The sequence below is a fragment of the Lepidothrix coronata genome, unplaced genomic scaffold (assembly GCF_001604755.1).
Source record: "Lepidothrix coronata isolate B3197 unplaced genomic scaffold, Lepidothrix_coronata-1.0 Scaffold31, whole genome shotgun sequence".
In the NCBI taxonomy this organism is placed as follows: Eukaryota; Metazoa; Chordata; class Aves; order Passeriformes; family Pipridae; genus Lepidothrix; species Lepidothrix coronata.
In genome coordinates this window covers 1,721,648-1,747,748 of record NW_016690211.1, presented here as the reverse complement: position 1 = coordinate 1,747,748, position 26,101 = coordinate 1,721,648, and the positions used below count along the sequence as shown (strand labels likewise).

The 26,101-nt window shown below is 42.5% G+C and overlaps 1 protein-coding gene across 1 annotated transcript; it reads right to left on the bottom strand.

Moving 5' to 3' along the window:
* Positions 1-1,410: 1,410 nt before the first annotated feature.
* IL7R (interleukin 7 receptor) lies at positions 1,411-19,028 on the bottom strand. The gene is made up of 8 exons (XM_017811348.1): positions 18,898-19,028; positions 13,804-13,942; positions 12,515-12,669; positions 10,738-10,892; positions 8,663-8,840; positions 7,710-7,800; positions 5,774-5,849; positions 1,411-4,543 (listed from the first exon to the last, which is right to left on the bottom strand). Exons 1-8 carry the CDS (start codon positions 18,986-18,988, stop codon positions 4,037-4,039), a joined length of 1,392 nt encoding a protein of 463 aa, XP_017666837.1. The 5' UTR covers positions 18,989-19,028; the 3' UTR covers positions 1,411-4,036.
* Positions 19,029-26,101: the final 7,073 nt, after the last annotated feature.

The window sequence follows — 26,101 nt, the reverse complement described above, 5'->3', positions numbered from 1 at the left end:
AGGAGGGAGCGCTATAGGACACAAGGTCTTCAGCTCCCTGGTCTGCAGACACCTCAGACACGGCAGCCCCGTCTCTGCCAAAACCTGGATGCAGGTTTCTTCCCAGCTCACAACACTGCTGCTGATCCCAACAGGAGCTGCAGCTGAAGCCTGGGGACAGCATCCAGGCTTTTTGAATGTCTTGACAAGTAGGAAAAAATGAGAAAGAAAGGAAGCACAAGGTATTGTGGAAGTTAAATTGAACCTGTTTTTCTGTGGAAAAGCAGCGGTTGTGGTAAAATGTGAGAAGTGTTTATTTTCCAGAGATGAATCTCTTCTTTTTCGTTGAAAGCATAGGGTTTCTGCCAAAAGCTGAAATACATTTTTTTAAAATTTCGAAATGTACAGATTAGGTTTTTTTTGTTTGTTTGTTTGTTTGTTTTTTAGCTTCTGTACGTTTCCTGGAAAACCAAATACTAGCTTGTGTTAGAGAAGCTCCAACTTTGTGGCAGAGATTTTTTCCTTTAGACATTTCCATCAAGGCATTTCTGCTTTGTGTCTCATTTTTTTGTTGTCTGACAGACCTCTGAGGCTTTTTACGTTCGTTGTGATGGTGCTGATGTTGGACAAATCTAATTTCACTGTGACATCTAATTTATGCAGTCAATATTTAACAATAACCGGAATAACTCTTCTTATATTATTTTTTTTAGGACAAAGCAGCAGATCTGTTTGTCAATGCAAGAAGCTCAATCCTTTATGTGACATTTTAGCTGGTTTTAAAGGATAGTTTCAGAAAGCCACAACTACAGAGATAACTAGCTTGATTCAAAAGCATATTGTCTAAAATCCAACTGCTGCTCCCCCCAGGCTCCAGCACAGCAGCGTTACTGAATTAAGTCAGGTCTTCGACTCAATAAACACTTCTGCTAAGTAGCTGAGAAGGGGCTGCACTCCTGCCCTGCAGAAATACCCTGTCAGCGTTGTCAGGTCCCTTGCTGACAAAAGAGATGGCTTCCTGGTCAGCTTCTGCCTGCCAAAACCTTACCGAATTCAGCCACATGTCCCTGTGGCAGTGGAGGTCAAGCCACCGCTACACCATTTGTTTCACAGCCTAGACTTCACATCACATGCATTTAACCATCCCTTCACCCTGGCAGAAGCAATTCTCCTGCCTCCCCACACTTAGTGGTTTTGTGCTGCCCCACTGACACACAGAGCATTTATGTGTGTTTTTTCAATCCGTCTGATGAACATGCACAAGAGGAGTATATTTGGTAAACAAGCTGACAATTTAAGCAGGGGATAATGTAATTAACATTTTTCAGCATCATTAAAATTAGTCCATGACTCAGTATTGTAACTGACAAGAGTTCAAGTTTATTTGTGTATAGCTAGGAGACATTTGCATAGTGCAAGTGAGCTGCACGTAGATAAGGGGAGAAACAGAGATAGGAGAGCATCTGTATTGTGCCACAACTGCAGAAGAGCTGTCAAATTCCATTGGGCACATGCAGAGAAAGGAGCAAGCAGCTCCTGTGTCATAAGGCAGCTACATACAAACCAGGGTCACCAACTTCTTTTTGGATGTGCAGCCGAGTAAGAGCACCGGAGGCAGAAAGTGTGGAGGAGGAAGATTATGCTGAACTAAAGAAAGTGCATGGAGTATGTGAAAGCTAAGCAATACTCCTGTGTGGATACTGAGGCAGATGGGAGTTTGTGAACAGCTATAGGAAAGCTCTGTCCTGTAGAATAAGGAAACTATTCAATAAAGTGTTGTCCTATATTTAACCTGGCATTAGACAAGAAATGCTTGTGGTGCTTCTGGCTTTGGTGCAAATTTGGCTTTATTTTTTTTTCCAAAAAGTGATTATATCGGAATACACCCATCAAATTTGTCGATGGCTGTAAAATTGAAGAAAGCATAGCACATACCATAGAGAATTTTCCTGATGTGCTTTTACTTCTTCTTCTATCCCCTTTTTTGTTTGTCCCTGTTTTGCTGGAAGAAGATATCTTTCCAGTACAGTCTGTCTCTATCTACAGTCACACTGTGCAAGTCTACACAGTATGAGCATGACCAGCAGCTCTTTTGAAAAAGAAATACAAGCATTGTAAACCAAATGAATGTCCAGGGCTTTCATCTTTTTCTTCTGCATCAACCAGTGCTTCATTCAGCAATAAACAGCAGTAAAAACCGTTCTGTAAAATGTCACTGGAATGCTTTGAGCCAAATCTGAGGCCCCATTACACACAGTGACTATAAGTTCTCCCCGTCCAAAGGTTTCCCTGGTGCTGAGTGGAGGTGAAGAAGGTGGAGTACTGTCTTGGGAGGGCTGTTTTTGGCTTCCTATGGTCCAGAATTTTTTGTCTTATACTGTCTTCTGCAGCATAAAATTCTGATTCAAGCAATGGAGTTTAATGCAAGCTCCACTCTCTGCCATATCTTCTTGAAATTAGACCACAGGATATATTAATTTTGATGTTCTCCTGGCACAAAGCTGTCTTGGCAAAGGCAGATGGAAGCAGCTGAGGTTTTGCAACATCTCTGTGACCATTACCAGACAGAACAAATCTGAGCAGCTCTGAGCATGAGAGAGGACTCTTTTTACCCTTAGACTCTGGAAATGTGAATACAGTTTGGTAAAGGAGAAATTCAAACATCTAGAGCAACTGAGACTGCACAGTGAGGTGAACCTAAATCCCAGAGGGCAACAAAGCAGTTTGGATGTCCCCAGGCCACACTGCTCTGCTGTCAAGCAATCATGTGGCTGTAGCAGCTTTATCTCCAAGTATGTGCTCCACAATGTACAGAATCTAAGGAGGACTGTGAAGTGGCTCAGCCATAATGTAAAAGAAAAAAAAATAAAATGTGATACTGTAAAGAAGAAAAAAGTCACAGTGCAAAAAACCCTCACAAAGCCCCCAAAACTCCAAAACCAACCAAACAACACCCCCCCTCCAACAACAAACTAAATACTATCTCCTGGCAATTTACAAGTTACTTTAAAAAAGAAAATAGGTCTTCTGATCACTGGCAGAATTCATGACATTCCATTCGTTTTCCTAAGTCAGATGTTGCATGAGAACATTGCATATCCAAATTCATAGTATTCATATGCAGTCACAGCCATTGGGAATAATGCTAGTAAACAAACCTGGTCAGCTCAGCCTCTGCCCTGAAAAGTACTTACATGCTGGACTAATGCCTGCACAAGAGCTGCAAAGACAGCATTGTGCATTTTACAGTCCTAATTCAGTTTCTAGGAAGAGAAGGGACTTTGATTTACATAGTTAGCACGTGAAATATTGAAAACGTTAAAAGTATTAGAAGTACCTGTGGATCCTGTAATTGGCTCCAGGGTAGATCTTTACCAACAGCAAAAAGCAGTGGCATGTAGAGTTTTGCTTTGTTTTGTGTCTCAAAAAAAAAAAAAGAAAACCGAAAAACTAAATCAGCCTCAGGAAACATTTTTCTAAAGTGGGTCCATGTACCGTTTCTCCTGAGGACTCAGCTAAATCTATTTGTGGTGTTCAAGATCCTGAATCCCCAGGCAGCTAATGCTTGATAGCAACTCTGATTTACCGTCTTTTTGCAAACTCATGAATTTACACTGACTGCAGAGGAATTACCTTTGAGTTACTACTGTTCAAAAGGGATTGGGTTCTGTTTAACTTGAATATGTTGCCATATTTCTTGCTTAGGCATTAATAAGAGTGCAGCTCTGTAACCAAGAGAGTAACAGAAGAGTTCATTAACTTTTTCAAGACATGTTGTGGGCCTCAGCTGGGACTGCACTGTTGTTGCTCCAAATTAATCAGATTTGAAGACTGAAGTCAGGTTGAATTAAATTTAGTTTCTGCTGCAGCGGAGACTTCTAGCAGTGTATTGAGTGCTGAAGTTAGGCTACTTCTAGCTGGAACAGAGAACCGACTTCCTTGCAGATACAGCATTGCACTGTGAGCAGGGTGAGTGGAGGAGGCGGGAACTCGCAGGATACAGGAAAACAAAACAGAAAGCTTCAGTGTCCTGCTTGTGTCATCATTCTTGCGAGGTTTACTGAATTTTGTAGAAGCTGGACATTGTTACATAGGCTTCCTCGTTGTTTGGTGATCTCATTTCACTGTTAGGCAGCATCTGGGATACAATGTCATCATCTGGGGGCTCTGGACTGGGCTGGCCAGAGGGATCCAGGGGAGGAGCAGAGGAAAGGTTGGAACCTCCGCTGTTGTGCAGGGGCATGCTGTTGCCGTGGCACACCTCATACGTGCTGGAGCTGCAGTTTCCTTCCGTGACTGCAAACTGGCTTGTGCCCAGGAGTCTGTGCGGGGCCTCAGCCGGCCAGAGGCCTCCATAAGTCACAGACAGATTTAGGTTGCTTTTGTCTGTCATCGCAGGTATCATCTTCAGGTCTGATCCCTTCCTGAATTTTTCTGGAAGACTTGTCTCTGGAGCAATTGATGGCTGCAGAAAATTTTCCAGTTCAGCTTTTGCCTGAATATCGTCCACTTTATGGATATGAACGTAACCAAAACTCTCTGGGTTAAAGCTTATATCAAAATTCTGTGTGGCAAAGGGAACAGCACAGTTAGTTAACAGTGGGTAATAGCTTAAGAGAAAAGGTACTTTGATAATTTATTTGTTTTTAAAAGGGTATTTAACTCTGGGTGTAACCTTGAGCACACTGAACAGTAGGTTAGCAGAGAATAAACTATCACATGGCTGAAAATCTCTTTCCCTAATTATCTAGATCTATACTGTGTCCTCCTGAAGGCAGCATGTTTATGCTGCAAAGTGTTTTGTACTCTACATGATGTGGTGGGAACTGGAGTCTCAGACACTTTTCTGACACACCCATCTGTTTCATGCCTGCCATTTCACAGGACTGTGTGTCCACCCAGGCAATTTTTTTCAGTTTTACCTTCTTAACTCAGCAGAGAGGAAGTAAAAGTTTGCCATAACTTTCTGAAACACATCAGAAATCCCTGCATTGGGGAGCACAGGGGGTGGGAGAGTTGTCTTAGACCTCCTGTTAAATTAAGAACATGCTAATAATGTCCCAGCTGGAGAGAACAGCACTGATGACTTTCTTTATGGAAAAAATGAACTAGACATACAGTTTTAATACAACAAGTTAAACCCATACCTTATGGTTTGTAGCGTTTGCCCATCTGGCTTTTAACTGGCTGAGCAGTTCATGTACTGCATGTGTATGTACAATTCTGCTGACCATGTAAGGGTACGTGGACATCACTAGGGATGTTTACAAAAGGTCCCCATCCAGCCCTCTGATCACAGTTTCACAGAATCAACAAAGCATCTTGGTTGGAAAAGACCTCTGGAGTCCAACCTTGTGTGAGAAATGTGACCTGGGTTGGGTTATCCAGAGCCCTATCAAGCCAAGCCTTGAACATTTTCCCAAAGGATAATCTACCTTGCCTCTGGGCAAACTATACAATATTTAATTATTCTCATGAGAAAGATTCTTTACTTATATCCAATTTCTATTAAAAAACCTTAATTCTTTCAGCCTTTCTTCATATATCAAGTTCCCGAGCCCTCTGTAGTTACTTTGTGTGAGTTGAAGCTCAGCCACTATTTGAATTGTCTGTTATTTCCATACCCTTGGCTGGCATCTGCCTGTGCAATTGTGGGCTCTCTTCAGTGAAATGTAGCAGAATTTCTGAAAGATGTCCTAATTAGTGCAGAAAATGCATGCATTGTCTCTCATGAGTGTTAGTTTTGTTCCCGACATTCTATACTCAGGTGGAAAAAAACAGTGGAAGAACATACATTTTTTGGCTTCTTGCATAGTTTCTCCAGTGTTTTTTTATGATCAGGAAGGTTTGGCCATACAGCAGGCTTGATCCTGAAACAGCAACAGCAGACAAAAAGCAGCAAAAGAGGGATATGTTGAGGTATCAGAGGTTCATATTGCATCATTGGTACTAATTCTCACAAAGCTTTAGGGCTGGGTTGCATTATCCAGAATAACAACAGAAAAGTCACAGAATAAAACAGACAGGAGGAGAGGAGTTGTAAAGGCCACCATTGCTCTCTTGAGTGCACAAATTGTCATAGTTAAGGAAAGACACTTCACTAAGTACTGGAAAAGCAGCAAATTGTGCTGGCAAGGAGCTTGTTTGCATCTAGCTGTGTTAACAGGGCTCTGTGTGGTGAAACCAGTTTCTGCCAGTGCAAGAAGATGCTGTGGTTAAAGTACAAATTTGCTGATATTTGCCGCTGCATGTTTACATAAGTCAAAGAACAACATATTGTCCTACTCCTTGGCCAGCTGTTTGTGCCTCAGATATCTGTACTGTAACCTTGTCCCACAGGTCTTATTTTTACTCCTTGATTAACAAAGTTCTCATGTTGTTTGTTCTACTGCATACCCCCAGGATGCATCTAGAGAATACTGTCCAACTGAAATTCAATGTTGCAATGATATAACTGTATGTGTATATGAATATATATTTCATTTTATTTATGTGTCTCTCTATGAGGGTGTATATACACACATATATAAACCCCTCTTTTTTTAACATGGAAATGTCTGGGATCCAAAAGTCTCAACTGTTTTTGCTGCAGTTTTACATAAGCAAAACTTCTAGGAAAGTTAGAGAAGTACAGGTTGCCAGCAACAGTAAAATGCAAGAAATAGAAATCTCAAGCTACATCTGTACTTGCAAATAAAACAGCACTAGGGCAGATAACTCCAGCGTCTAAAATGTTTAATTATTAAAATTGTGCTTGGCATGGTTTGGCTGATGCCAAACCCCATATTTAACTCAGAAGTTAGCACAGCCCAAATGATGTCCCGAAAAAGCAGCTCCCACACAGCCACCTCTCTTGAGGTGGATGTTGTAGACAGGCTGCTCTGAAAGCCATTGAACTGTCCTGGGCTTTCTGCCTTGCAAGGAGTTCATCTTCTATATTTGAACTTGAATTTTTTCACTTTAGATTCTAGTGTCACCATATTATCTGCATATCTGTTCATTTTCTTAAATTTGTCAGCTCTTAATGCCCTGTGAGTATATATAGCCGTGTGGTTGAAATTGCATTTACAGTTATCTGTCTATTGCTGTGTAGCAAATACATAAAGAAACCCCAATGCAGACAAAGGACTTCCTGGGTAATGAATCTGTCTCCAGTCCCACTTCTGCTGTAACTGCTTTGGTGGAGGATGTGGAGCCAGGTTTCACCACATGGCTGGCTGGATGTGGATCTGACCGAGCTGGTGTCTGACACCATCAAGCTGTTTTTGCAGAGGGCTCTGCCCTGCTGCTTCTGAAAGTGCCGCAGAGCAAACACCCCGCTGACTCAGCCTGTGAAAGGGAAAAAGTCAATTTCCCTGGTATGCTGTTTTCACACCTCTTGGGACTTTACTAAAACCTGCAAGTAGCTTTCTTGCTCTGGATCTTGCTTTTGAGTCAAATCTGCCTCCAGAGGGACACTGACTCTATACATGTTTTGTAGTGACTTTGGCTTGCAAAAGTCCCAGTGTTTTGGGCTCAAGACTGAGCTCTGCTCAAAGTGGCAGTTCATCTTCTGCCTGCCAACACTATCTCCTGTATTGCCCATTTCTGCTCTTGGCCTCCCTTCAGCTTGATAGAGAGGTCCAGAGATGGAGAGTAAATAGTTCACAGGTACAGCAGGGAAAGCAGTAAAACTGTCAGAACAGGATTGGCTTCCAACACCTTTTCTAATATTAAGAGAGTTAGATTACCTGTTTTCCCAAAAAATTATGATCAGTGCAATCATAACAATGCACAGCATGAATCCCAGGATGGAGAGTATAATCATGATCACGCTGCTATCTGAAGGAAAACAAAGAATATCAGCTAATGCATGTAAATGTCTTACTGTTAAGCCATTGTAACTGTGATGTCTTTTCAGATCATAAATTGGAAATTAATTCCAAGAATTGCACTTGCCTATCGTTGGACTGGTGCAATCATCCATTTCTCCTGTCTCCCTGGAGGAGGAAAAAGGTAGGCTGCCGGAGTATCAGCACTTGGCTGAGCTCCAGACTGGATTTCCAGACTGGATTAAAGCAGTTTGAAGTCTGCTGTCACCTCCAGTGCATTGAAACCACCACTTGCTGTGTCCTGACAGCAGCACTGAAATGACTTCCAACACACGTAATGCTGAGGTGCCTCTGCATACTGAAGGGACCCAAAGGACTACAAGGATTATTCACATTTACAAGTGCAATGATGAGATTTTAGCCGGTGTTGTGATTGTGATTAAAGTACCATGTTTGCACACAAATCCAGGGCCCTGAAACAGGTCATGTTTCACTGCTGTTTGTGCCTTACTGAAAACACTCAGTGCAAGCTCTTCCTTCTCCTGCAAGCCAGCTGGCAGCAAACAGAGAATCAGCCTTCAGCTCTCTCTGCACCCACCCCCTCCTGCGCTTATAGCAGCAACTCCTCTGAATTTATTGCCTGTGAGTGAGATTTAAATTCACATGGAGGGTCAGCCCCAGTCCAGAGCAATACAGCTGCGTTCTGAGTCCCCTCCTCGGGGTGCCTGGCATCTGTGAGGGCTGACCCTATTGTGGCTGTGGGATCTTCCCTCCCCATGCTCTCATCCCTCCTGCTGCTGAGGGTATCCAGGGAGCCCAGGACCCCCAGCTCTGCTTTCCTCCAGGTAGACCGAAGCATTTTCTGCCCTTACAGCTCTCTGTGGGGTGCTGCTCTCTTGCTGTCCTGAAGCTCTTGGAAGTGCTCCACTCACTCCATGTGCCCTTAAAAAATTTTCCGTTGGGTTGGGAACGTACTTTCACCTCATACGATGCATTATTTTCGAGATTTTGTCCCAACAATCTTACGTGATCGTGTGGCGATTCTATTGTCTAAACACATAAAAAAATCCAGTTATTTTTCCAGCAGACAATGGAGAATTATCTTTGAGTTTCAGCAAAATGTGTGAGATCAGGTGCATCCCTGCAATATTGCCCTGTTTGTTCCATGTCTTTTGTTACTACACAGGTGTTGATCAGGGCATCAACCTAGTTTAACAGCAAGGTATGCCAGACAGTATTGACAAGAAGACAAATGCTAGGTAAAAGTTCTTTGGAAAACAGCTGGGACTATGAACTGTGCTTTGCTACTGTCGACACTGCAGTGGGAAACACATGCTTCCCTAGGAAGGCTCAGAAGAGAGAAAGGTGAAAAAATACATTTGTGCAGTAGAAAAAGACAACTTCTGAAAGAGCACTTACAGGGAACTCTGAAGCTGAAATCCCACAGCACAGCTCTGGTGCTCTTCATTTCAATATATTTTGCTTCCTGAATCCCCCCCATCTTTTTTTTCCTCCTTCTAGTTACAGTTCTCCTGTTTTTGCAAAATGTGGAGTATGTAAAACTTTCTTAAGAAAGGTTGTCCTTTGATCTTTGTATATTTTCAGGCCTAATCAACAAGAAAGGAGATATAATCCGTGAAACAGACAGCTAACAAGCTCTAAGTGATGCCCAGGTGCTAGAAAAACTTGTTGGTAGAATTGCCTTGTTATGACTTAGGGCTTGGCATGTTTGAATTATCTCAGACTTAGGAGGAGGTTAACAAAACCTGAAAAGAAGGATGTACCACTGATAGTGGACACAAAGAATGCAGAATTTACAGCCACAAGGACATCTGGCAGAACTCCCAAAATAAGGAAGAAACTGGGAAAAACAACTCAGCAACAGTGCTGAAATTAGCTCCAGCTGGGTAAAAGCTATTTCCAGCAGGGCCAGATCATGACCACCAAGTCACAAGCAACTAACCCAAGAAACCCACCAACCTAGAATAAGAGAAAGATTGAACACACAGACTAATTAATAGGAGAAGCAAGAGAATTATTAACCAATAGAAGATAGAATACTAATTAATAAAAGAACTATGTAACTTGTAGTCAACAATCACTAATTCCTTTGTTTGCTAAAATCTGTAGTAACATAGTGTGTAGTAATATAGTATATAGTAATATAGTAAAAGGGTAATATAAAATAGCTAAAAGTTTTGATAGTTGGGTGTTTGATTTGTGGAATACCACCGGGCATCCAGGCTTGCGCAGTTCTGAAACAAATAATCGTCTCTCTCTTTTGTGTCATTATTGGCTCATTGCACACTGTGTAACAAATCCTATTTTTTCCCTCTGTAAAAACTGTGGACAACACTGTGTTCCCTCCATAAAAAACAGGTGTAGCCCATGCTTTTGTGACTTGTATTTGCATGGCTGCCTTTGTGACAGGGATACAGATGTCCCTGCAGCTGGGCAGCCCACACCAGACCCAGTTCACAAGCAGCTGTAGCCTCAAGGAGTTTGAGGGTGGAAGAGCTGCAGGGCCGCACCCAAAGCCTGGAAAGACTCAGTGAAAAGGGGAATGTGAAGAAACTTGCTAAACAAGAAAAGAGGTCATACATTTTACTGGCTGATGAGCACAGAAAATAAGAGCAAAAGTACCACAGCAAAAATCAAACCATCGAAACACTTAGAATGCTTCACCACATTATGTCTTTTCTTCCCACTGCAAAACCTAAGTGAATGAAACTTTGTTAGCCCAGAGAGTGTCTAACTGAGAAGGATGCTGCTAGCCCAAATTGTTTTGACTCACAAAATTTACAAGTGCCAAACATTGCACTTTTCCAAGTTTTCAGCTGGAGAACTATAGAAATGCAGATCTGAGAATATTTACATGCTACTGGTAATTTTGATAATGTTTAATTTTGGAAATTAGTGCAAACCACAGCAATACATCATCACTTACCTTCCAAGTACCTTCTTTCTGCCGATAGGCCGTTTGGTGCATTAATTTGCCCTCTAGGTATTTCTTCCCTGAGTGTGGTGTTCGGTAACGAATAAGATATTCATTTGCCTCCCTTTGATAAGTGATGTTTATAGCAAATGGCACTTCGGGCTTAACTGCAAATGACAACAAACCAGGATACAACCGGAGTGGAATAATGTTACTAGAAAATAGGTCTTGAAAAGTAAAAAAAAAATTCCACTTCAACTCAAAGCCCCTGCAGGGTGACCTATCCTGAGCAAGCAAGGGCTGTCCTGGGCCAGGCATGCTAAGCCCCAGCTCATCCTTACACCCTGATCCTGCAAGGGGCTTGGTTTTGGCCTGCTGAAGCAGCAGTTTGACTAGTAGGGAAGGTGCTTGTAAGGGATGTGACATTTAGCCTTTGAAAGCAATTCCTGAGCATACCCACCCCTGTGGTAGCACTGCTTGAAGGCCTGAAATTCAGTCCCTCTAACCAGTGCTCTGAGATAGAGGCCCCATTGCAAAACCCACCTGGGAGGAAGGCACTGGGCAACAAAGGTTCCTGGGTACAGGAACCACTGGGGCTGGCTGTGAGGGCAGTGGGTTTGAGGAAGGGACAAAGTCTGACAGTGTTAGAGCAGAGTGGGCTGTGGCTCCAGATGCTCGCTATGAACCCAACCTGGTCTGCAGGACACTGGGTCAAAGGCCATCTGCGCAAGTACATCAAGTCTGATATGCAGCCCTCAGGACTGTCCCCAGGCAGCCTGAGCTGGATGTGCTTAAGATCTTTAGGGACCTTTGCTGTGATGCTGAAGCTTCCTGAACTCAGCTTGTAAAGTACATCAGCTCTCACAGGAATGGAAATGCGAATACCCACACCTCCCTACTCTCAGGAAAATGCATATAGCCATAAATTGTGCTCACTGCTTCTACAAGCCCCAAATACTCAGTCCTTCCATGCAGATCCCACAGTTTCTAGAGTAGGAACCACCAGAGATGGTCCAGGCTGGGCCATAAATGGAGACGTAGTGTAAGATTATTACAAAGCTATTGAACTGAGGCAAAAATGTTTCACAGGAGAAGGATGTTGCAGTGCCTACTCCAATGGAAGACAAAGCCATCCGGCACCAGAGAAGAACAGAGAAGAATCTGTCCTACATGGGCTTCTCTGCAGACCTGGAATGAGACCAGTTCCCAAGAGGGGTAGATTCTATGGACACCCTCTTCCTCTTGAGTTTCCTATTCCTTGGCTCAGGCAGGTACACAGTTGGGGACAAGGCCATTCATGGATTCTCAGTGCAGGGGCACCTTGTTCAGACAACAGTATGCACCACAATGCAAGGTGTGAAAAGTTAGATATTGCAACCTTGTGGTCCCTGTGCTACTGAGCTCATGTTGTACATGGGGTGGTCAGTCCCAAAACTGCATAATCCCTAGTAAGAGATGAACAAGATGTCCCTGCTTGACAGTTTATCTACACTCAGGAACAGCTGCTGCACCCATGGAGGGGATTTGGTCTATGCCCAGGTCTAGGCAGAGTGTCACAATAAGCCAGAGTTCAGCTGCACATTTTGAACAGAGCTTAATCTTGTTTAGCTTTGAACCAAGGAAAACACCACACTCTTACAACACCCCAATCCAGGCTACATGCCCTGCTAAGACACTCCTTTATACTGCCTCTGTGTCATCCAGATTGTTGCTTAGGCTTTGTGCTGGGCTATTTTTGCCCCCGATAACCCCTATATCTTAAAAATATCCAAGATGTTAAGTGTCTTACCAATGTGAGTCACAACCAGACTCCTGCAGACCCTTCTCTTTGTCTCAGAGAACACGCAAAGGTCTCTATCTGAGAGTATATCAGTGAACTGTAAGAAGTACGCATCTTCCTGTTTCTTCATGTTGTTGCACATGTACTTGTTGTCTTCCTTGGTACTGTTGGCCAAAGTGATATGACATTAATTTCTTCTCAGTCTTACTATAAATTAACTACTTGCTATAAGGGATGAATCCTGATTGCCCATTTCACTTCAACTGAAGTGAGACTCTGTATGAAATAAGAGAAAATGCCATGCAAATAAGGAGTTTGGGAGACTGATAGTTTTTTTCCTTGTGGTCTTTGAGCACAATAATCAAGTGATATGAATCACATTAAGAGTCATGGAGCCCTCAAAGCAAAAAATGTATTATCTCTGTGGCTCCCATGTTTGAGGACTGTCATAAAATTTCAGCCAAAATCCATAATAAATCCCATGAAATAGAAAAATTCTAATAAATTATGTGGGGGGTCAAAAAAAAGGAAATAATTAATGATTAGAATAACAAGAGTTAAAAAAAAATCCACTTCTTTTGCTTGCCGTCACAGAACTTTCCCTTTCAGGAAAAGGGAAGAGCAGAAGCATGCTAAAGAAACAAAATCTGAGCTTCTTCAGGTAGGTGCAACAGTGAAAAAAAAGGTGGAAAGAGTTTCAAGGCCTGGATAAGAAGTGGAGATGACTGATGTGTTTGGTAACTGTTGGGGTTTTGCATACTTGTTCTAGTGTGTTTTTTGCATGTCTGTGTGTCCAAAGACAATAACTTAGTTTAGTCTTAGCCTAGATAAAGACATTTCCTGTGATGTGGAAAATTAACCTTCTTGCTAAAGAACTTCCTGTGGAAAGGATCTGTGTCTTCACAAACATTTTTTACTTTTCAGTTGATAAAGGCTAGGTTTGAGGGTTTTTTTCAAATATCATTTAATTTAAACGAAAAAGTTCTCAGTTCGTGCTGGGCTGCATTCATAATTACAGGTGTTCCAGAACAACAGAGGCAAGATAGAACTGTTGGAGGTGTTATAATCCCCTTGAAAGACCCCTCCAGCTCTTTTTTTTTCTTATAAGGGAGTTATGTTTTATTTCCGTAAACTCTTCTTCCTTGCTGAATATAGTATTCAAACTTGGCAAAACAGTCTGAATAAGAATTTTGTCTAGCTCTGCTGTCCCTGTTTCCCAGCATGTGGCAACATGACTCACTAGTGCTCAGGATTTCACTTCCCAGAAGTTTACCAAAGGACAGACTGACAGCACTTACCACAGAGACAGGGTATAGTTAGTGTTGTGAGGAGGCAGCTCAGTAAAATTGCAGGTCAGGCTGCTAAAGGGGTCCTTAATGTCCAGCTGGCTGAAGCAATCAATGTCAAAATTGTCTGGTTCATCGTCTCCAAGAGTCCCTAAGGAGAGATTCACAGGATGTTACTGAAGCAAACCTGAGAGTGTATTTGATTTGCAGCTGCATTGTACAGGAGGTTGTTGCTTCATGTGATTGCCTAAAAGGAAGAGGATCAACCCACCTGTTTAGTAAGAAGAAAAAAAACCTTGTTTAAAATGAAGTTAAATCCATTTGCACCTTCCAAGGTTGCTCTCCCTCCATGACAGTGAAGCCCACCCACTTGCAAGAGTGTTTTGGTGCCATGAGGCAACTAAGCCCCATTTTGATTGTACTGAACAGTTTTCTGAAATGTCACAAATTTGGGCTCAAGAGGGAAAGCTCAGACTTGCTGCCAGAATGCGTGGTTTCCTGCCAATTTGCTTCAATGAGTAATAACACAATCATGATTTGACTAAGAGTGTAAGTCTTGAGTCCTACACTTGACAGGTATAAGGTCAGTGATGCAAAAACTGATGCTTCTGAGAGGAGTCCTCTCCAGCAGAAACTGCAACTTCAGCCTCACTTCATGAAATCTCATCCACCACAGCAGAGTGGATGGGAAAAGGGTAATTGCCATGACCCCTTGAGTGGACCCTTGGGGCAGGAATGCCTCTGTCTTCTTTCACATAAACCTCTTCCTTGTGTCCAGGGACTATGCTTGATCCCCTGCTCAGTGTTCTGCTACCCATTCCTCATATATGTCCTTGCCATGTGAGACACCTGATGCAGTGAGAAAAGAATAGAATAGTACGATGAGTGGATTGGAAGGGACCTTAAATATCATCTCATTCCAACCCCTCTGCCATGGGCAAGAATGCCACACAATAGACCAGGTTGCTCCAAACTGGCCTTGAACACTTCCAGATTTGGGGCATCCACAACTACTTTGGGCAGCTTGTTCCAGTGCCTCACTGCCCTCCGAGTAAAGGATTTCTTCCTAAAATCTAATCTAAACATCTTCACTTTTAGTTTAAAATCCTTCCCCCTTGTCCTATCACTGTCTGCTCTGAGGATATCAGTGACTCACACTCACAAACACAACGGGTAAATACTGAAACATTGAAATGTTTCTAATGGAAAATCCCTCCCAGAAAAAATGATGGTCAATTCTGCTGTAATCCAATTAGATCACTGAGGTGTGATCATCTCTTCAGATACTGTGATTTATAGTCCAAATTTTGATGTCCTATGAACCCTGGACAATCCTGACAGTGTGCAGGCAGACCCAGACCTTGTCCAGCATGGAAGCATATCTGAAGATCCAAAAGCCGTATGGTTTGACAGCAGGGAGGAAGCAGAGGAGAGTTTTTTGATTGCTTTAAAATGCAAGTCAAGAGCATCAGCAGCGCTTCTTTCTGACCTCAGGGCTGAGCTGCACCTGAGGGGTTTTGAGTAAGAGAAGAAATTCAGAAGTCACTCAGGAATGCAGAGAAACACACAAAAGCAGTGCAGGCAGAGGCTACGAAGGGGACTGCTGCCACCAGCACCCAAGATGGGTAGCAGAAGGGATGGGAGCATCTGATGCTGCACTAATGCAGAACCCACAGGCAGATCTATGCCCTCTGAGCTAAGATTTAGTGCCGTTTGTCGCCATGAGCAACCAGTGCTGAGAAATTATTACTGGTCTTCTCACTGGAGACCTGGGAGCCCAAATCTCCCTGAAGGACAAGGAATGCAGTGTCTTCTACCAGTGTTGCTGCTTTGAAGGGAGAACCTGTGCAGCACAGAAAGCCTCAGCATTTGACCATTGTATTCAAGAGAGAGACACAGAAGTCAGCACAACTCTAGAGTAAGCCTTGCAGCAGTTTCACACAGTTGAGAGTCTTGTCCACTGCAGCCACATGGGCAGGCATACATGTACAGAAACCTGTACCACGTAGAGTTGCATATTTGTGGGTAGAAGTGAGGGCGTATAAACGTATGTGTATTCAAAACTCGTGAGATAACAAGTAAGCTCAAATGAATCTCAAATGTACATATAGATATGTACACCCAAAGCTGACATACACAGTTATGTCACATTTTAAGCCTGAGATTTTACTTGCAACTGCCAGGAGTCTTGTTAATGTATACTTCAGGCAATATTAAAATTTATAGATTAGGATGACTAATCCTCCTTTCTATAAGACTGCTTGGTGCTCTCCGTATACGCAAACTACATAAACCAGATTTTACAGAAATACACAAAACAGATAATCATCCTCTTAATAAATTAATTCGTCATCCTATTAATAAATGGCTTATCATAAAAAAATCTTTCAGCTGCCCACTCCTCCTTTACTGAAAAGTTACAGAAATTGGAATTCATTCTCTATCAGGCTGGTTGCAAAATGAAAATAAAGATTTAGTCTTGCAGTTCAAAGAACCATTTAAGGCTTAACCAACACACCACAGCTTTGGTGGCACACTGGAAGGAAAGCTTACTTTACCTCTTTGACACTGAACTTCCACATTGTGATTACATGGTTCCTTATTCATGGAAATAACATAGTAACCGTAGAGTATATGGTAATTAAATCTCATCAATAGTGTGATGTAAGCTATTTCAAGTGTGTTTTCTGCTATGGTTTTTCCATGGGCTGACTAATTTTTTTGTCTGACATAAGTATGCATACAGCTTCAGTCATAATTCTTCCCTAAACCTCAGAACCACCATGCGCAAATGTGTTTGCTATGTGAATGGTTTTGATGACACTGACATGACTCATACTGCTAAGGACTCTTCACTCAATTAAAAATTTACGAGATTACAATACTTGCCTTGAGAAGCCCAGATGAGGCAGAGCCACGAGCCCAGCTCTGCTGAAATCAAGGCAGGGCTCAGAAGGGAATGATTCTGCTGGGATAAAAGCTGCTATCATAGCTACAGCCATGACAGGTCCTTCACAGAAACGGGTTTGGACAACATCCAACAGGATAGTTCAAACTACAGCAGGAATCTCAGGAGCCTTTACCAAGAGTGTTAGCAGAGGCTATGGACATGCTTCAGCTTCAAGCTCTAAAGCCGCCAGGACAGACAACAACGTGTGAAACTGAAGGCACTGTCAAGCACTGAAGAATCAGTGGCCAAATTTCCAAAGTCAACTAAGTGACTTTCTCCATGAACAGAATAATGTGGGATCTTTAGCACTGATATGATTCAGGCAGAACTCATTTTAATCACAACAGTTTCGATGTGGGTTGGACAAACCATACCAGTGTACCAGTGTGGGTAGCAGGACCACTGAAGCTATGGGACACCACAGCCCACAGGCCTGCTGCCTCCTGCTCCCCCTACCCGTGCCCTCCTCCCCCTCCCTGGCTTCCCTTTCTTAGCTCTGCTTATAGCCCTCTCAGGCCTTTTGGGGGCCTCCACCACTTCTGCCAGTCCGGGGGGCAGTGCTTGGGAGGCTCAGAAAAGAGGAGGAGAAGAAGACAAGTGCTGCCATTATTAGTTTTTCCCTCCTCTGCCCATAAGAGCGCCCATAAGTGTAAGCTCATACCCAAGTTGGTGGGTGGCACTTTGTCAGAAGGTGGGGTGAGTCAGAAAGGCAAAGAGTGAAAATCGAGCATCTGTTGATTTTACCAGGATGATTTTACCCTGGATTGATTAGTTTGTTGGCCAAACCTAGGGGATTCATAAAGAAATCATAAAAGCTGGTAATTGCTCAGTAGGAATTTTCTGAATCTATTTGTCTTTAATTCTAAGTAAATTATGATTTACTGGAGATAGTGACAAAACATGTAAAGGTCTGATCATATCTGCTTTTGGGAAGCCCTGAAGATTTCAATGACACCAACAATAAATCACTAGCATTGAACATTCATCACCATAGCTGCTTGCCAAAGCTGCCTCTCAGCAGCTGCAGATTGTATGGATAAAAGGCAAATAAAAAACCCAAGGTGGTTAGATGCAGTTCTGAGCCAGACCCTCTTTTCTTTTAATTAAAAAACCTGTCATGCATATCTTATCTATGTATATATGTACAATTGTCTACACACACATATGTTACATGTGCAGTACAGGACACCCAGGGAAAAATGAGATTCTCTAACTCATAGGAACACAGCCATTCTCTTTCTAAAAACCAAAAACTCTTGTCCCCAAACAATGGAGCTCTAAACTACTACTTAGCAAATGTCCATGTCCTTCAGGCATAGTGCACAAACTCTGTCACTGCTTTTTGTTTAGTATCAGACAAATAAGAGTTTAGCAGATCTGCGACTGAATCTCTAAATCATATTTTTCATCTCCCTTTTGAGAAAAGGAACAGCAGCCTGAAACAGTAGTTTTATTGCTGCTTTTTAGAGTTTTGCATTTGATCTTGATGCTGCTAAATAATTTTCATTTCTCTAAATGAGATAATGAAATCTACAATAATTTATAATTATTTGCTGACTAAGGAATGAAGGCTACTAGTAATGACCTGTGAGAACCCCCTGGCTGAGTTGCTGCATCAGCCGTACTATGAGGGAGACTGAAACTACCCCTCAGATCACACCTGATGTAACGGCTTAAAGAAAATGTAAAGGTTTGGCTTTTAGAGTGGAACAGTTTCGGTCAAGTTTGAGTTACATGAAGATATTTTATTTGGAGGAAACTGCCAAGAGAAAAAAAGGCCAGAATCTCACCCCTCTCCAATGGCAACTCAGAGTGACCATGAGCTGTAGAAGAGTGAAGTGGTTCCCTGCTCCCAGGCATATGTCCTCACATGAACACTAGATACAACAAGAGAGGATTAACAGGTCTGACCCTGCATGCCCTGTGCATACAGTTATGATCTCCCTCAGTTCATATGGATTTATAAGGACAGAAGATTTGGGGATAAAATTAAATAGGTATCCTCCAGCTCCACCTCCACCTCAAGTTCTGGCACTGAAAGAGAGACTGGAAGTTAAAACATGAACATATTTAACCCAGCAGTTGTATTTTGGAGCTCTTAACTGAGGTTTTTCAAGATCACACAGGAGTGGAAAGATGAAGATGAAATGACTCACCATCACCGTCTGCTGAGGTGCAACCACTTTCCCCAAGTGTGGTGTGAAGAAACATGGCAAAAATGCTCAACACTGTACTGGGCTGTGTCATTCTGAGCACACTGCATGTGTGCAGTGCATGTGTGTGTGAAACCCACACTCACTGCCTTTATACCCGGCGCTGAGCAAACCTATCGCCCGACAGAGAGACCTCAGGCGAGGGGAAATGTAAACATGCCTACGCAGAGGATGGCTGGTGGCAGAGGGCAGGAAGCCAGCCTGAAGATAATCGCTGAGCTTTTACTTTGAAACTGGCTTCCCCACTTCAAAACTAAGGACCTTCTGGATCAGGCCTGTCAACCTCTTTGGGCAAACCTGGTAAAGTTGGTAAAGTCCAGTGAGAAGGGAGCAAGTTTCATGGACAGTGCTCTTGACTCAGCTACTGTGATTTGTGCTGCTGGTTTCCCTGATTGCATGGTTTAGCCCTTGCATCCACTTTACTCTCCACAGAGGTGCACAGGTCCAAGGAAGAAAAATCTTCCAGGTATGAAACATTAAGTGTGATTGCTTTTGTATATTCTTTAACTATTGGTCAAAAGCAGCACTGCCAGCAGCTCAAGGGAGTTGATTCTTTACTTTTTGAGATCCTGCCTGGAGTACTGCATTCAGCCCTGTGGTCCCCAACATAAGAAGGACACAGACATGTTGAAGCAATTCCAGAGGAGGGCCACTAAGATGATGAGAGGGATGGAATACCTCTCCTGCGCAGACTGGCCGAGACAGTTGGGGTTGTTCAGCTCAGAGAAGAGAAGGCTCCAGGGAGACTTTATTGTGGTCTTTCAATATATAAAGGATGCTCATAAGAAAGATGGAGAGAAATTACTCACCAAGACCTGTAGTGACAGGACGAGGTGCAACAATTTTAAACTAAAAGATAATAGATTTAGATTGGACATAGAGAAGAAATTCTTTACTATGAGGATGATGAAGTCCTGGCACAGGCTGCCCAGAGAAGCTGTGGATGCCTCATCCCTGGAAGTGTTCAAGGTCAGGTTGGATGGGGCTTTGAGTAACATGGTCTAGTGGAAGGTGTCCCTGCCCATGGCAGGTGGGTTGAGGCTAGATAATCTTCAAAAGTCCCTTTTAGCCTGAAACCTGCTGTGATTCTATGAAGTTCCGCATAAGGCAGTGCTGACCCAGAAAAGCTGTGATTTAAAAGACTAATCCTGCAAAACCTGGCTCCTGAGAACAAAGTGGCACATCTCACATTTGTTCAGGCTTTGGACAAAGCAAAGGCAGAAAGTGAGAGATAAAGAGGTGTTAAATATTTCCTTTGCACACTTTCTGTGGCTGTAAACACCAACGCACACCAGATCGTAAAGCAGAGCCGTGCACACAGCTGACTGATGTGGCTAACTACAAGTGAGCTGAAGACCTGAAAGAGAAGAGCAAGTTCTGGCGCAGGCCTGGCTGCACCAAAAAAAGCTTTAGGTTGGAGGCGTAAAGGAAACTGAGGGCCAAGTTAGTAACAGTGCCCAAGTAAACAGAAAAGTGATGACATTACAATAAGAAGGCTCAATATGGAAGCCACATCAGCTTTCTCATTTGCAAGCAACTAATTCAAAATGCTCACCAAAGGTGATGAAAGTGATGAAAGTTCAGAACTCGTGTCCAGAAGAGTGGCCTTGCCAGAACAACAAGGACTGTCCTGCAATGTCACTTGCTACCCAAAGCTGGGGGCAGTGGGTTGTCAAGGTATTGCTTCTGGGCTCCCCTGCCCTTTTCTAGTGGGAAGAAATTACGCCCTTTCCACAAGATTTCAAGGAGACTGCCTGGAAGATGGGCATGTCAAATATCTGCATCAAGCCCCTCCTTGTAGTAGGACCCTGGGGCTTCCCACTGAAGCGTTCCCTGAAGATGCACTAAGCCTAGGTAGACACAGAAGAATGGGTTTGGGTTCACTGGCCAGTGTGCCAGTGTGCAGGCATTTACATGTTAAAACTCTTCATGCTGCGCCTATGTCTGGCCAGTGAAGAACACTATTCAACTCATGCCAAAATAGACATTAAAAAGATGAAGTCTAAACCTCAAAATATATTTATTTCTCTCCACTGAATTTAAAAAGAGCCCAGGGGGTGGCAGGAGTAGATATCTGCTTGGCAGACCTCTATGATACCTCCCACCCACAAACAGGAGAGGGACCTGCCAGGCCACAGTGACCACCCACACAAAGCAGAGCAGGAGCTGGACATGGTGTGGGGGGCACGGAACCACTAACACTGGCACCACCATGGCCTGACTGACCCTCAGTCAAGAGACTGACTTCACCTACAGAATTATTTGGGTCACTGCCAAATTCTCATAATATCCGTCCAAGAAACACTCTCTTTCTGAGTCAGCTGGTGGAACTTTAGCAGGAGTTTGTCCTCGTCTCTCTCTCCCGAGTTTTCTGTGATTGATCCAAGCTCATTGCAGCCAAACTTGAATTAGTGAGGTTGGGTCCCCGCGACTTTACATCACTAAGGCCTACCCCTCGCTTGCTTTAGAGAAGTTTAGTAAAGAATTTCAACACCTTTCTTCATACTCTTCAATACTATATCCTTCTAGAAACCCTCAGGCTAATTTCTACCTCATTTTCAGCCAGAAATGTCTTTAAAGGAGGGCTCTCCTGTGCAAATTGACCGCTATCCAGAAATGACACCTTCTCACTTTAAATTTGCCTTGTTTATAATTGAGTGGGCTATCACTTTGATCTTTTTTTTTCTTTTTTCCTGTTTCAGTTGGAGCAAATGAAAAGAAAAAGTCTTTTCAGACATAATATTTTTCTTGAACCTGAACAATCTTATTATCAGAGCTGTACTGCTCAGGGGATTTCCATGTTGTCATGGCTGCATTTTGTCTGAGTGGGGAAACGAGGGACCACAATGAAAAGAAAAAAAAAACAACAAAACTAGTGTAGAGAAAAACCCTAAAGCAAAAGTACATTTTGTTTTACTTCTGCATCTCTGCTTCAGAAGTTGTTTGATTTCTAAGAGATATTTGAGTTCATTCGTCTCACCTTGTTGCCTTCCTCTAATGCCCGGGAAATAGGAAATGAAATCTTTGAGAGTCTAAATCCTAGGACATCTGAAGGGTTAGTGCCCAGGAGAGGCTAAAAGAAAGCTGTATTACTTTTCACTTGCAATAAATTTACACTGCTTCTGCCTCTTAGTTCAAGTTTCCACAAAAAAACCACCCGAAAACAACAAAACCAACTCACAACAAAAAAACCCTCCAATTAAAACAGATGAGTTTTGAAGGTCCAGCAAAACTACCTGTAGTTCATCCAATGCTTTCTTGGATTATCATCTTTGTTACATCTATTGAAAATGACTAACCAGGCAAGTCATCTACAAGTTAGCATTTCTGTTTGCCTTTCATACCGTTTGTTCACTTATTTTTTATTCTCCTGAGGACACAAAACTATTTTTTTATTCCGTTTTGTCTCCAAAAAAATGCAAAGGGCTTCTGCACGTATGCTAAATTTAAATCTGCTATCAGTATCTATTTAGAAAGATGAAGTTAGTAGATCCCTTGCTTCTACCAACAATGCTTTTCAAATGTTCCAGTTCAGGGAGTTCCCAAGATGTCTGCTGGAGACAAGCAGATCAGATACATCCAGATACACCCAGTCTGCAGCACTGGAGACAGGATTGGTGCCTAAGACTAAAAAATGTGGAGGTTACTATGTTTAGTATTACTTTCTATTGTTGTTGTTAACAAAGAGTTTGGTAAAAGTTAAGGCAAGTAATAAACCAGAATCTTATTAGAACTTGTATTACATGTATGCTCAGATGTCATACTTAGATTTTTATTTTTTTAACCAGATATGCCAGGAAGCAGAAATCTGCCTGTAAGCTTCAGATGTGAGGAGGAGGACTTCTACCTCAAAAAGAAAAAGGATTCAGAATCTTCTTTTTTTGTTGCTTCCTGACATTTCTTTCTCTAAACTGCTTTGTAAACTTTGTTCCACGTTATCTTCTCCGCGCTGGAGTCATCTCTTGGCAGCTCCTCAGCTGAAGGTCTGTGGGTTGGCCTGAGGCTGCTGTAAGAAGTGTTTTGCTGGCCCAAGAGGAGCATTATGTGGGAGCCAGTATTGCTTAAGGTAACATAGCCATGGACAACATAACTTGAAGTCTTGGGTGGAGAGAGTGAACAAGCACAAGAGCAGACACTGCAGTGAATTGCTGAGAAACCCCTCTCCTTAAGTAACCAATACAGCAACAGCAGTAAAGAGAACAGTCATATTAACAGTTCTGGGCTTCTTTTGTTTGCTTGCTAGTTTCTAAGTCTTCAGGGTGCTCAGAATATTCCCTGCTGTTCTCTATATCAACCAGAGTAAAAGCATAAAGACATGAAAGCTTAGATTGTTTTCACATTACTTGTTTTAGGTCTGAAAGAAACATAAACTACTGCAAGATATGTTACTCACTTTTGAAATCTGGTAGGAGAGCATCTGCCAGTACTGCTCATATACATTTTTCAGGCGCAGTGTTGGGCCAAACCTCTATAATTTTGGTGACAGTGAAGTATTTTGTGAATGTATTTTAATTCTGTAAAATGTTCCATTCTGATGCTTGCAACTTTTAAATTAAATGTTTGAATTTTCATTCTTTTTAATGAATTTGGTTTTAGAATTGCCTTTAGTTTAAAAATGAGAATTACTAAAAACTGATTTGGTTTCATCTGAATACTTTCTTTAAGAATCTGTCCATGACAGCTGTGGTTATTTAATATTTAGCCACAGTGTTCTAGCATGCAGACCCCATTCCAAAAATAAAGGCTAAGGGAATGTAGGAGGCTCAGTTCCAATGTATGACTAGTCCATGACTCAGATCTGGACTCTTTCGTAAGCTTCAGATGAAAAACAGGCATAGACCTCAACAAACAGGACAAAGGGAAGGAGCAAAGAGGCAACATGATGCCATGTCCCTATAAAAACAGAACAGATGGACAGAAATCATCTTGAGAAGCTGAGGCTGGTGGCATGTATGAAAGAGCATGAGGAATGTGAAATAGCATTTGTAATATTAGTGTTTAATGTGCTCTGGATGTGGGGCTTCACCACCACCAGGTAAGTAGGAGAGAGGGACAGTGTGCACCCAGTGAGCATGGCAGCAACCCATTACTTCTCCCATTCCTTCCCACTTGGGCAGGCATATGACCCACATTTGGCTGGGCACAGTCCAGTATGCAAGTACTGCCAGCAACAGCTCCTGCAGTTAGGAAGGTGGACAACAGTGGAAACTGAAACTTCAAGGAAAACAACTGGTGTCAAACACAGGTGGTTATGGCAAAGCCAGGTGCCCATGGGCCCAAGGGAGCCAGGGGTAGGTGGGATGGGAAGGACCATGGCTGCTGTGCTGAGTGCCCTGGCAAGAGGTTGGCACTGTCAATGTTTGTCCTCTTGTGCCATTTCCATGGGTTTTGTTCTGCAGTTCTTGAATGCCGACTCCGGGTCCTCCCCCCTGTTTGTAGAGAGCCTTCAGGGAGAGGCAAGTCCTCCAGCGATGGGCTTTGAGGAGGATGATGGGTTTCTAAACCAAGGTTTGTGCTGTTTAGGTGGATGTGAAGTGAACTTGGATAGCAATTTGGGTGGATCAGGCTGCTGAAGGCAACCTTGAATATTACCGTAGATACCCTTTGCTTTTCCTTGCACATCTTAGTGGGCAGCAATGAAGAAGCAGCTACAGTCCTGCTGACTGTTAGCCATAGGGATGACAGAATTTATTGGTTAAATTTATCATGGTTGAATGTAGCTTCATCAGTAAGCTTGAACTCATTAGAATACTTCTAAGATTTTTTTATAAAACATTTAGTGATACTTAAGCAAATGAGGACTAGATAGACATTAGATAACAAAAGGTCACAAAAGAGAGTGATAGTTTAAATGTTTTTGTATTTCAATAGGTTTTAAAATCTCTTTCCTGGTATAAAACTTATTAGAAAGTAGAGAAACTGAGAAAATCAGACAAGACAATGAAATTGGAACTGAAAATAAGTATTATAAACAGATATTATCAAAGGTAACAAAGAGATACATATTTAATGTGATTTGTTTGGACCAAATTTTGTGCGCTGAGATGTTTATAGGTTCAAAATTAATTACGTCTATCTCATACCAATTATATAGGAATAATGTTTGAGATATCATTAGACTGATGTCTGTAAACAACAAGAACATATATGTGATCAACCTGAAAGATTATCCTCCTTTTAAAAAATGAATGCGGGGGTAGAGAAATCTCTATAACAGGGAAAAATAATTACACATTTTCTCCCCAATCATTATGCCAGATTAGCAAAGAGAAAAAGAAATATGCAAATGAGGCATTGATTGCAGAGAGATATATGTGAGATGTGACAGGACCCCATCTGGCAGAGCTGGCATGCAGAGATTTATTGTCATTTTGTTGCTACAGTGAGCATTTAAAAACTACCCAGAGATGATTCCACAATTGGAAAGAAGAGACTCCATCAGATTTCAAATACTGTCCAGTGTATTTGAATGGTCCCAACAGGGACCATTCTTCAGACTTGCTCTCAGCCCAGCTACCAGCAACAGGCTCCACTCTTCCTTCCATGCCCTTTGGAAAATCTTTTTCTTTTAATCTCTGTTAAAGCCTGCTGCTGGCTGCTTTTGCTGTCCCAAATTTTCTCCCTGCTCCTCATGCTCCATGTTTCTCTTCAGTCAAGCTCAGGGGCAGAACTGCTCTTCCCTGCCACCTCCCCAAAAATAGGGTGTCACAACTGCCACAACAACGCCAACAAGGCAGTGCTTTGCTCTGCTCCTGCCAGGGCAGGGAACAAAGAATGCTCTGCAACCACTGAAATAAAAATTATGAGCTTCCAAGATAAGGCAGAACTGTTGGCCATCTCCTTCACCCCAAGGGACACATTCTTACTTGCTTTATATTTTTTGTTTCATTTTTAACTGGCTCCTCCTCTGTGCTGATCAAGGTAGTCTAAACCCCCAAGCTGAGAACAATTGGTCTTGCCTTCTATCTGTAGTGGATTAAATTGGTCTCTGTTAACAATGTACAAAACCGAAATGTGACCTAGGACTGAAGTCTAGAGTATGGTGTCTGCTTAATGGAAAGCTTCTAGTGTGGGATCCACGGCACAGCAGAAGACTGACACATTATTATTATTATTATTAGCAGTAGCAGTAGCAATAGCGGCAGCA

Coding starts and splice junctions, on each gene's coding strand:
- IL7R (XM_017811348.1), bottom strand. CDS start 18,988: ATGACACAGCCCAGTACAGTGTTGAGCATTTTTGCCATGTTTCTTCAC. Junction 7,801..8,662: donor GCAGCACCCCACAGAGAGCT/GTAAGGGCAGAA, acceptor GTTTTCCTTCAG/ATAGCAGCGTGATCATGATT. Junction 5,850..7,709: donor ATAATTTTTTGGGAAAACAG/GTAATCTAACTC, acceptor TTGCTGTTTCAG/GATCAAGCCTGCTGTATGGC.